The sequence below is a fragment of the Pediculus humanus genome, genomic scaffold (genome assembly GCF_000006295.1).
Source record: "Pediculus humanus corporis 1103172107574 genomic scaffold, whole genome shotgun sequence".
In the NCBI taxonomy this organism is placed as follows: Eukaryota; Metazoa; Arthropoda; class Insecta; order Psocodea; family Pediculidae; genus Pediculus; species Pediculus humanus.
The window spans coordinates 752622-765452 of record NW_002987189.1 but is presented as its reverse complement, the minus strand read 5'-3'; the positions used below and the strand labels follow the sequence as shown (position 1 = coordinate 765452).

Sequence of the window (12831 nt, the reverse complement as noted above, 5' to 3'; positions counted from 1 at the left end):
ACAACCATTTCCTACTTTTTCCTTTCTGGTAAAATAAATTTTCTCAAAGGAATTTATCGAGAAAAATCGATCGATATATCGATAACTATCGACGTTAAAATAAATTCATAATAATTTTTTTTTTTTTTAATTGTTAGTTGATGACGAGGAGAAAAAGAAAAAAAATTAAATTCGGTCGATTCATCAAAAAAAAAAAATTTTCCCGTTCAGGTGTGCGAACGCCTAAGTCATCGACCTTAGTTAAAATTCAATCGAAGCAAAAAAATTTTTTTTTTTTTTTTTTACACGTTCCGTTGAAAACGTTAACGCACGCATAACTGGAACGCATTAAAAAAATCTCTCGTTAATTGTTATTAATTTTTTTTCTCCAGAATTTTATCGATTCCAGAAATCAATCGCCATGAACGACGATAACGATCGAGATAGAGATCGATAGAAAAAATAATAATAATGATGATAATTATCGATTCGACATCAACAACAGCATTTCCTACCCGCAAACAAACAACAAACAAAAACCGGAAATGAATTTTTCGCTCAAACTGTCACGCCGAGAGAGAGCGCATGTAATAAAAACGACCAAAAGAAATAAATTTCTAATCAATTATTTATTTATCGATTCATCGATTCATCGATTTTTTGTTTAAAAACAGGAAACGTTAAAATTTTAATTCGATTTCGAAACGTTTTATGATAATAATTCAAAAAAAAAAAAAAAAAATTAAATCGATGAGCAATAATAATAATAAAAACACTTGACCAAATCATTTTTTTTTTTTGAAAATTGCAAACCTAATGAAAACGATAATGATAATAATAATTATTATTATTATTTCGCAATAATTCAGGTTTTTAACAAAAAAAAAATTTAAGACTCAGCATTTGCAATACACCCGCGCCGAAAATCATTTAAAAATTAAATCAATTAAAAAATAATTTTTTATTTAGTCAGTATTATCGACCGCCATTAAAGTCAAACCGAAAACAAAAAAATAAAAATGGTGAGTTTTTTTTTTTTTTTTTTTTTTTTGGAATTGATTGATTGATTGATTGATTTTTCGTCGACCGATTTGCAGAAAAAAAAAAAAAATACGTTGTTGGTACTCGCGGTTTTAATTTAATTTAAATTTTTTTTTTATCTAAATTATTGTAATTGTTTTTTTTTGGCCCCCGAAATCGAGGAAGAATTTTTTTTTTTTTACGTCGTCGTCGTCGTTATCATCATCATCATCATCATCATTTATAAAAAAAAAAAATTTTATTTTACTTTTTCATAACTCTTAATATATCCGAGCCAATTTTTTTTTTTTTTTTCTAAAAATTTAATTTTAAAATTAATACGCGAAACCAATTGAAAGATTTTCAACGAGAAAACGTTTTCAATTATTATTATTATTATTATTATTATTATTATTATTTACGCCCCCTCATAGCGAACCCTAAATTGTTAATTTAAAAAAAAAAAAAAATGACGAACGTTTTCCAATTTTAGAAGATCACAATTTTCGTATTTATGTGCATCGCGACCATCATATCATGTCAATACATGCCTCCCATGCCGATGTGGAACACAATGAATCCCGTTATGTATTCCTCGATGATGAGACCGATGATGTCTACATATCCGGGATGGATGTCAGGTTCGACCATGTGGAAACAAAATCCGATGATAAGATCCTCATCCTCCGATGGGATCGAATGAGAAAACTTCAATTTTAAACATCCCGCAAGGAGTCATGAACATTCCAAAAGTTCCCAGTTCCGAAGAAACGTTAACGCACATGATGATGGCGAATCAAAACGTCAAACCATACGTCGACACCATCACCGACATGATGTACAATTATCCAGACGTTCCAAAAGCGAGACTTATGAATCCTATGTACGTCACTGGAATGAACGGAATAAGAACGAATCCGAATCCCATGGAAGATTGTAAGTAAACTATAATACTTTTCTCATTTCCTTAATACAGTAATAGAAATATCTAGAAATTGATAATGATGATAAAAAGCTCGTTGATAACAAACACACCTCGCATTTATATTTTTCCAAAATTTTTCCAAAAAAAAAAAAAAAAAAAAAATTACATAAGAAAAATAAAAATTATGTAATAATAAAGTATAAAAAATTTACAAATAAGGAAACGAGTACGTGTTTTTTCTAGAAACTTTTTTTTTTTTTTCCAGGTACGCAAGACGGTATCAGGATAAATCGTGATATGTCCGATTGGGTTTATTAATTATTATTATTATTAATTTTATTTATTTATTAATTTATTTAATTTATTGATGAAAATAAAAAAATAAAATTATTATTTGCCTAAAAAAAATTTTTTTTCCCTACCAAAAGGTACCGAACCACCTTTGAAACCTTTTTAAAAAAAACCGCGAAAAATTTTTAACTCAAACGGAAATGAATCTTTTTTAAAAACCGGAAACGATTTCGAATTAACGAAATATTCTCGTTATGGGCCTGACGACTCTAGTGAATTGTCTGATGGCTCTGTTCCAGTTCACGTTGTTTTTCCTATTGCTGTTGTTGTTGTTTCCTCCTCTGTTATCTCCTCCTCCTCCGAACCAATTCCCTTGCAAAAAGTTCGATATGGCAGGATGATTGTCAATAAAATCGCTTAAAATACCACCGATGCCACCACCGCCGCCGCCTCCTCCTTCGTCATGTTGAACGGCGACCACGCAAGGTGGCGGATATTCGTTATAAATATTATTGTTGATGATTGCGTAGGGTTGTTCGGGGGATTGTGATTGAAATTTTTGTCCCAAATGATATCCGACAGCTGCTCCTCCCGCTGCTGCTAATAACGCAAGCCTGAACGTGAAATTAAATTTTATTAAAATTACGTCGAGTGCCTCGTTTTCTTTTGGATTTTCCCTAAACTTGGAAATGCAACTTTTTCTTTTTCTTTCTTAACGGTTACGTAATTTCCCAAACGACCTACTTTTACCCTATCCGAAGAGATTCTTTTGCCTAAACGTTATGACCCTAATACAACTTTCCAAACAAATAATTCCTGTCTGTACGATATCTTTTCTGTCGACGACAGCAGAAAAATTTTAAGAATTACGGTAATAAGTTTTAGTATACGCGAAAACTCGAAAATTTTATTTCTGTTAGTTGAATTATTATTATTATTATTATTTACTTTGAACTTCTCTCTTCTGTGACGTCGTCATAAACATTATTATTATTATTGTCGCTTGCATTATCGTCTACCGGGGTATCGTTGGGTACGTCATTTACGGCAGTGTCCCAATATCCTCCGCCCGAACATGGAGATGATGAGGATTCGTGATGTGGCCTTTGCAAATTTCCCGGTCTTCTCAACGGTCTCCTGTTGGGTCTTCTTCTAATCCCATTCCTTTGACAATGACACAAGCTAACGATTCCCAAAATGATAAATATCTGACAAACGAAATCATTTTTTTTTTTTCTTCAAAACTCGCATTTTCGAAAACAATGGCGGCGCCGAATTAAAAAAAATACACAAATAATAATAATAATAAAAAACTTACGAGGATCTTTAAATTCATGTTTAACCAACTATTTCAAAATTAACGGTCAAAAAATTAACAATCACACAACGAAAAAAATAATAATAATAAATGATTTTTTCTTTTTCTTTTTTTTTTTTTTGTGTGAAAAAGAAGAAAATCTTGTTTTACGTATATGGTTCGCGTTACGAAGCCCCGCCAAAAATCCATGTTAAAAAAAAACTCGGTTAAAGTTATGCAAAAAACAAAAAACAAAATCCGCCATTTTAAAAAATTTTTCTTTTTACATTTTCTAAAAAAGGTTCAGTATGTGTGATGACGTAGGGGGAAAAAAAAAAAAAAATTTTTTTTAAAGTCACCTGAGAATTAATAACGTGTAAAATTTACACCTGGAGTAATCAATCAATTAAACGTGGATTTAAAATTTTAATAATAATAATAATAATAATAATAATAATAAATATTTGTTTTTATCCCCCCTCCCCCCATTTTATTTTTGGCTCACCTGCCTCCTCAACATTTGCAAATGTTTTTCTTTTTTTTTTTTATTTACGTATGAGTAATTATTTTTATTTTTCTACGCGTAGGCGTAATATATCATGTAAAAAAAAAAAATCCACTTCGTCCCCTCCCCTTTCCCCCACCTCCCCCTCCGCTTTTCGCATTCAACGTTTCGAAAAGAAATTCAATTACCAGAAATCAATCAATCAATCAATCGTTAAAAATTTTTCACGAACGATTAAACGAAATTACCTATCGTCAAAAAGGGATTCAATCAAACCTTTTTAAATTTTTTTTCGCGGGGGGGCGGGGTGGGGGAAAGGTGAAAAGCAATAAATTACATAATAGTTTATTTTTAAAGTAAATCGTAATGAGGAAAGCAAAAAAAAACGACAGCGTTTGTGCGTGTGTGTGTGTGTGTGTGTGTGCAATTCCCGTTCCCGTTCCTGTTGCTGTTGCAACAAATTCAATTTAAAAAAAAAATTTTTTTTACATTTTATTTTAACGTCAGTAAGTTTTCGAAAACAACAGGAATCGGTGGTCAGAAGTTTTAGTTTTTTTTTTTTCTTCTCCTTTAGAGATTTTCACAATTTTCCGGTAAGGTGAACACACACAAAAAAAATTTAAATTTCGATTTTCTTTTTCTGTTTTCCGTTTTTCTTTTTTTTTTTTTTTTAAATTTATAATTAGAATGTTTAATTAAATAAAAAATTGGGTTACCTGTGATTAGAAAAAATCGTGCCAATTTTTTTTAATCACAGATATTATCATCAATATTGTTTAAACGCGATTCTTATAATAATTTTTTAAAAAAAATCTTTCTACTCTTTTGTCCTACTTTTCTTTTCCCCCCTCCCTCACTTTCTCCCCGTTCTAAATCCCCCGAAGAAAAAGAAAAAACGCGGGAAAAGAATCCACCATTTTAAACTCTATTGACACGTTTCGTTATTATATTGCGAAAAAATTAAAAAGGGGTACAAAGATGACGGATGGGGATGGAAAACAAAAGAAAAATACGGCGCAAACTTTTTCTATCCAACAAACAAACAAACACTCAAAATCATCATCATCATCACCATCATCATTATTATTTATTGTTATTATTTTTAGCAGAAAAAAAAAACACGAAGGGCGTCAATTCTAAAAATACGTGCAAATTTTTTTTTCTTTCTTTCCTTCTTTCTCTCCTTCTTATTTATTTATTACTTTTGACTCATTCACGGAATTTTAAATAATGAAAATTTTCTGATTTCGAATTATAACGAAAAAAATTATTATTATTATTATTATTATTATTGCCAGGGGCCCTTGAACTGATTTTGCCAGAGAGAGAAAAAATAGAAAAACAAAAAAAAAATTTTTTTTTGTTTTTTTTTTGCTTCCTCGAACGATCGATCGGTTTTAAAAAATCTTAATTTGTTTATTGAGAGAGACTAACGATTAATCGAATCGATCGATCGATCGATCGATATGTATCGATCATGTAAAAAAAATTTATTTTTTTTCTTCCATCTTCTTCTTCCTTTTCTTCTCATTATTGTTATTTTGTTTTTTTATTAATATAATTAAAATTTGTTTTTTTACCTTTTTTTTTGGTGTTTGTTCTCCAGCGAATGTGTTTTAAAATAACGAATCCTTTCCATGATGACTTTCTCCAGAAGAAAAAGAAGATTTTGCTGTAAAAAAAAAAAAATTTTTTTTTTTAAAAAACGATCAATAAATTTTTTTTTAATAATTATGGGAAGGGAGATTTGATAGAATACGTAAACAGTGGCTTTCGGCCAACAATACAACTCAAATTTTTTTCAAATTAATTTTTTTTTTTTTTTTTTTTTCAGAAAATCTAATATGGCCGCCAGCGTATTTGTTGTTAATAATAAAAATTTTAATGTTCCGATGAAATTATACACCAGTGAGAACACAATTGCGAACGCTCTCGACAAACAAACCCAAATCTTGGCGAACGGAGCTGTTGGGCAAGTTTTTTTATTTATTTATTTATTTTTTTGACACGGTTTTTTTTTTTATGTTTTTAAGTGAAATAATAATAATAATGATGATTTTTCTTACTACTTTTTGAATAATATGATTTAAATAATTTTTTAAAAAAAATTACTACCGTAGGTGTTGTTTTATAATTAGTGTATGTAAGAAGTGATTTGTTTTTGTTTTTTTGTTAATTTTTTGTGGATTTGTTTGTTGTTAACCGTTTGGAATAACAAAATCACATGGAACAATATACTTCTGTTTGTTTCATTTATATCAATGTTAAAAAAATTACTCAACAATCAGGTTTTAAATATTTATCAATAATCACACTAACTCTCCCTGATATTTTGCTTTAGTTGTAAGTTGTGACACTGACAGAAGGGATACCTACCCCCCATTTAAAACAAAACCCCTTTGAGGTGCTGATGTGTGTAACTTATATTTTAATAACCTAATCTCCCTCATACACATCAGTTTAAAAATTTGATCATAAATGGAAAATTGAAAACAAATTCAATTGAAAATGTCATATTGTTGTTAACTTCTTTATCAATAGATTATCTATTGTTTCATAACTTTTCTTTTTTTTTTGTTCATTTCATAATAAACTCTGAAATGTATGAATCTCCTGTTTTCTATAAATTAGTTTAGTTACAAAATTTGAAAATTACCTTTTCCTGACCAGCTAATGTTTTAACAATACATTATTAACCAATAGTAACATATTTTAGTGCAAAATGAATTTGTCACATGATGCAATAAGTCTCCAAATCTCTCATTTTTTTCTTTATAAGACAATGATGATTCCTGAAAGACAAAAAAACCAATTAGTTCAATGAGAAGACAAAAAAAAACAGAAAAAAACCATGTTATACTAAAAATAAATCATTAAAAATTGTTGGTATTTCTAATAATAATAATAATAATAATAATAATAAAATTAAACACACAGTGTTAGTCACCTAATATAAAATTGCATCATGTGTTCATTTTTAAACAATGTTAACAATGAATTATTCACGATTAATTTTATAGATAGACGTTTGTTTGTTTGTTTGTTTAAAAAAAAGAAATTTAATTGTTTCAAATGAATCAGTTAAGTTTTACATGGTTCTTCTTCCAAATGATTGATTGACTTTCAATGTGTTTGAAATGCATTGAAAAAATCTCAAACGTTTTATTGAAATTAATTGAAATTTTGAGATTATGAAATTATTTAATTGCAATTATAATAATTACAAACAATTAAGAAAGTGCAAGTCATTATGTAGAAGAAGCCATTATGAATTGAACAAGATGATGCAATAATCATAATTCAAGTCGAATGATTTATTTCCGATTCGAAAATAGTAATAATAATAGTAAAAACAGTTAGGTAATTTAATTATCGCAAAGTTTTAAATTCAAACTTTGATTTTATGATAAATTACAAGGAATGGTTGATGAAAAACTAAACTCATTCGAAACTGAATTGAGAACTATCATTCCGCCATTACCGAGTACTGTAATTAAAAACTCAAAAACGGATTTTTTATTAAAATTTATTCATTAATACTCACATTTCATGTAAACTAATATTGTTTTCTCGAAAAGTTTATTGAAAATGTTATTCTTCTCCCTTCCAACAAAAGAAAAACCAAATTTATTTCATTTTACAAAAAATTATACGAATCGACCGATCAACTACTTTACCCGCCATATTTAACAAGTTTTGACGCCGAGTAAAAATTTGAATTGGCGCAGGGTACGTTCAGAAATTGAAAAAGGAAAAATCCGTTAAATGATTTAATAGTAAGCTAACATACGATGGCGTTGTTTAAATAAGAATTACAAAAACATTTGAAATTATTATCAAAATTAAAAAAAAAGTGCGATAAAAAAAGTGTTTTAGTAAGCAAACTAAGTAAATTTTCTTTTTAGTTATGTCTATTCGGTGAAACCAGAGGAATCGCCCTTGAAAAATAAGTTTGAAATAATTCGAAAGCTGTTTTAATACAACAAGTGGTTAAGGAATAATTTGTAGTTTTTTTTTTTTTTTTTTTAATTTTTACACAATATTCGTTTGGTGTTTTGTGTTTTATTCGAAGGATTCATCCAAATGTTTATAATAAAAAACGTTCGAATGTATTTAATGCATGTTCGACTATGATTTTTATGTTTTTCTATCATGTTTACATTGTGTCAAAAAGCTTTACTTAAATTTATATATTATTAATTCATATAGACAAAAGTAAGTAAAAAACTAATTAATATTGTTAATATTTAATTTTCTTAAACTTGTTTCAAGGAGAAATCGTTGAGATGTATTCACAAACATGGATTATCATAATCACATAATTAAATTAATATATTTAAATTATGAAATTATTCGCAAGAGAAAAATAAAATAAATAAACATTTACTTACGTTACAAACGTAAACCTGAGAAATTTATATTAAACAATTAAAAAAAAGAAAAGTGAAAATTAAAAACGATTCTCAAGGTTATTAAATAAAAACAACTCTTTATTGTTACTTTAAGGGGGAAAAAATTGCTTTTTTTTCAAGATGGCGGTGTACGTGTGTGTGACGTATAAGCGTCCTTAGTATCATTTTGATTTCTAACCGGTTTTTTTTTTTTCGATGATGATGATGTTTATTCAATTTGCAAACAAAATAATAATAATATAAAACTGGATATCAATTTATTTCGGATTAATAAATCGGATACGGTAGGAGAAAATGGAAAAGTGGGGATTATTTAAAAGAAAATTATAATTTGTTTTTTTTTTCGATTCAGTTATTCTTTATCGCCATATTTAAAAACACTCAACGTAATTCGAACTCGACATTTTTTTTTTTTTTTTATTATTCGTTTGTTTTTTATTTTAAATAGAAAAAAAAAAAGAAGCAAAGTCGACAAAATGATGAAAACAATATCATTCGTAGAAAGACGGTAAGGATTTTTTTTTTTTTTTTTATATTATTCATTTTTAACGCTGATCGAGCATTTTTTCTTCAAAACGATATAACGCTATGCGAATACAAAACAAACATGGCGTCATCATCTCATAGTTTTTTTTTTTAATAAATCTTTTGTTGAAAATTAATAATAATAATAATAATATTAAATTACATTTATTTGATGTTTTACGAACCATCAACGTGTTGAAAAGAATCTTTTATTGGCATTTCGCCTTTAAATTATATGCGTAATTACGACGTTTAAAATATTTGAGAGAAAAAAAAAATAAAATAAAATCATCATCATTAGTATCGTAGCACTATCGACAATGAAAAAATTTGATGTTTTTTTTTTTTTTATTTTAAAATAATAAGAAAAAATTCAATTTGAAATCAATATAAAAGTCGAAAAAAAACCGTTAGAAATAATAATAATTAATGTATAAATGATTTACTATGGTTAACTTACGTACACACAAACACCCACATATTTGTTTTATAATTAAGAGAAGAAAACAAAATGGCGGATTTATAACGTTAAAATTTTTTCTATTTACAGAATCGATTTTCATAAATTAGATAGGCCAGGTCATTTAGCAAATTCTCAAGTATTAAAAATGTTAGAAGAAGAAGAAGAAATTGACGAATTTAAACACAAAGGTAATAATAATTTTTATTTATTTATTCAAATTTTCGCGAATCGATTTTTATAAACAAATAATAATAATAATAATTATCGATTTTTTCCAATAAATATTTTAAATATATCGATCTATCATCATCATCATCATCACATCGATCGATTTAAATTTAAATTTCTTATTTATTTCTAGAATTTTTTTTTTTTTTTCGAAATAAAGGTGAACGATTTGTTAAATTTTTTGACATATTTTAAAAGTTCCATAAGTTAAACATACGATACCGCCATTTTGTTTACGAACGTTCGAAACGTTCTAAATTTTAAATTTGAAAACCCGCGAAAATTTTCGAGAAAAGAAAAAAAAAAATCACACACGCGATGATTTTATTATTAACTTCTCGTGTCGATCGTCGATTAGGCCCCCTCCCACCCACTCCCCCCTGCCCCAAAGAAAAATTTAAACCAATTATCATTATTATTATCATCGTTTTTTTGAGTTTTCCGCATTTTTTTTGGCTTCTTTCCTTTAATTCATATCAAAGGATATTTAGGGATTCAAGTCTTTTCGGTTCCCAAATCGAAATTTAGGGAAAGTGGGGGGTTGGGTTAGGGAAAAGGTGACGGGGAGAGGGAGGGGGGATGACAAAGAGGGCCCAAAAGGAAAAATGCGATTTTTTTTTTTTTTTTTTTATTTATATGCATTTCGTAACCTCGTTTATAATAATAATAAAGGAACGACGACGACAAACGTCGATGATGATGATGATGATAATTGTCATTTGGCATTGATTTAAAAAAAGCAGAAAGAAAAATTTCATTATTATTATTATTATTATTATTATTATTATTATTATTATTATTATTATCGTATTCACGTAAATTGGCGCGCATGTTCGAAATAAAATTTTTTTTTTTTTTTTTTTTCAAATTTTTGCGAAGGAGTAAAAAAGAATTTTCCTGTCGTAACACCGTTTCACTTTTTTTTAAAAATTTATAAATAAAAACAAAGAAATAATTTTTTTAATATTATAAAAAAAAAAAGACGTGGAAGAAGAAAAGAAAAAAAAAAAAAAAAGTTAATGACGACGACGACGACGACAAACGACATTAAAAAAAAAGAAAAATTTTTTTTTTTTTTTTTTTTTTTTACAACAAAGGTCGAGTTTAATATTTAAAACCCACACTTATTTAAAAAAATTTTGTTTGTTTGTTTGTTCGTGACAAACAAACGCGGGAAATTAACCCTGAAAATCCAAAAAAAAAAAAAAAAATGTCGGATTTGCGCGGGGGCAAAACTTAAATAAATTCGAATTTTTTTTTAAAGAAAAAAATTTTTTTTCGTTAGTCAATTTCCTGATTTCAAACAATATATTATTTAAAATATTTTTTCGAGAAAGTTCTATTCGGTTACAAATAATAAATACAAAATTTAATCGGTAAGAAAAAAAAACCAATAATTATTATTATTATTATTAAATTAATTAATTAAATAAATTTTTTTATTAAAAAAAAAAATGGAAACGGAAACGAACGAAATTTTTTTTAAATTAAATTTTTCCGTGGAATTTGTTTGTTTGTTTCCGTTTGTTGTTTAAGTGATCATTTTCCAAAGGAGGGAAGAAAGGGGGGAGGGGGGAAGAAAACGATTTGTTATTGAGAAACCTAATTATTATTATTATTTTGATTGAGCGCCAAAAAAAATTTTGTTTCGTATGGGGGGCAACATAAAAAAATTTGTTTTTTTTTTTTTTTAAAAAGGTTTTAAAAGATTCGCTTGGCCTCCACCACCGGATGAAGTTGAAATAACGCCGGAAATAACAGAACAAGCTCCACCCAATTCACGTGGTCCTAAATATACCCATGCGAAAACGGTACCATCGACTCTAATCGAACCACAACCCCATCATCATCAACAACAAATTCCGACGCAATTTTGGGGTAACGAAACACAAAACGATCAGTTTAAACCTCAACAACCACAACAACAACAACAACAATCATCTCCTCTTCCAACACATAAAATTTACAAACCTGTAAATTTCGAACCGCCGAAAACAACAATTAAATTAAGAGCAACTCCACCGATACAACAGGTAAATGGTTTTCCATTTTATTACGTAACTTCCGGTTAGTGCAGACGATGATGATTGTTTTGATTGTTTTGTTTTGGTTTTCCAGGAGCCACCACCAATTTTCGATTCACAACCGGCTGTACTTATGGAACAAGGAGGTGCTAGAATGAGAGGTGATGAAAAATGGCCACCCGCGGATTACAAACAACAAGCGGAAGCGGAAAACGAAGCAAGAAAAGCATTGGCAAGAGGTCCGGCGTGCAGACCGAGAAGGGTTAATAAAGATTACTCTTCTTTTTTTGCTCAACACGCTCTCAACACGAGTTATCCATCGTATAGAGCACCGCCGGGTACTCAACATTATCTAGAAGATGGTACATCACAATTTTAAAACCCCCTTTTGCAGCCGCCCCTGCTCCATCTCCCCAACCAACCCCCCCGTTTATGTGTACGCCTCATCATCACTTCTTATCCTCATCCGCAAACGAGAAAGAGACTGAAAAAAATTTTTTATTACTTTTTTTTTTTAAATTTTTCTTCTGCTTTTCTTTTTCAGTTTCTTTTTCTTTTTCTTACAAAGCTTATTATAATTATCATTATTCTAACCAAAAATAAAAAAATTTTTTACATTTTTTTTCATTCGGCTGTACATTTTTATATATGTATATGTATTTTATTATTATTATTATTAATGTTTTTTTTTTTTTGGTTATTAAATAAAAACGTGTAAAAAGAATACAGAGAGAGAAAACAATTTTTTTTTCCCTTTCACACGTCATTTCACAATTACAAATAATAATAATAATGATAATAATAATAATGATAATTAGGAGAAAGAAAAAAAAAAGAAAAACAAAATTTATTACATGAGAAAAAAAAATTTATTTTATTTTATTTTATTTTAACCGAAAACAAATTTTTGCAATTAAATTAAATTTTAATTAATTTTATTCGATTTTTTCTTTTTTCTTCTTTTATTTTTTTTGTTTTTCTCTTCCGTTTCCGGTACAATTTTCTTTTCTTTTTTTTTTTTTTTTTTATTATAAATATATACACAAATCATTTATTCGTATCAATTAAAAAATTTTTTTTTCCTTTTTTTTTTTTTTTAAATATTTACAAAATTTCCATGACCAAAGAAAAAACAAAATTAATTAATTATTATTATTATTAT

At 27.9% G+C, this 12831-nt stretch overlaps 3 protein-coding genes across 3 annotated transcripts; 2 read left to right on the top strand and 1 right to left on the bottom strand.

Annotated features, from left to right (window-relative positions):
- Positions 1 to 998: 998 nt before the first annotated feature.
- Positions 999 to 2220, top strand: Phum_PHUM221760 (uncharacterized protein; the record flags this gene model as incomplete). Its single annotated transcript, XM_002425785.1, has 4 exons — positions 999 to 1001; positions 1493 to 1640; positions 1675 to 1939; positions 2190 to 2220. The coding sequence occupies 4 exons, from the start codon at positions 999 to 1001 to the stop codon at positions 2218 to 2220; spliced, it is 447 nt and encodes a 148-aa protein (XP_002425830.1).
- Positions 2221 to 2450: 230 nt separating this feature from the next.
- On the bottom strand, positions 2451 to 4032 carry Phum_PHUM221750 (uncharacterized protein; the record flags this gene model as incomplete). Its single annotated transcript, XM_002425784.1, has 3 exons — positions 2451 to 2897; positions 3235 to 3423; positions 4018 to 4032. 3 exons carry the CDS (start codon positions 4030 to 4032, stop codon positions 2451 to 2453), a joined length of 651 nt encoding a protein of 216 aa, XP_002425829.1.
- A 7650-nt stretch (positions 4033 to 11682) lies between these two features.
- Phum_PHUM221740 (uncharacterized protein) lies at positions 11683 to 12048 on the top strand (the record flags this gene model as incomplete). Its single annotated transcript, XM_002425783.1, has 2 exons — positions 11683 to 11685; positions 11764 to 12048. The coding sequence occupies 2 exons, from the start codon at positions 11683 to 11685 to the stop codon at positions 12046 to 12048; spliced, it is 288 nt and encodes a 95-aa protein (XP_002425828.1).
- Positions 12049 to 12831: the final 783 nt, after the last annotated feature.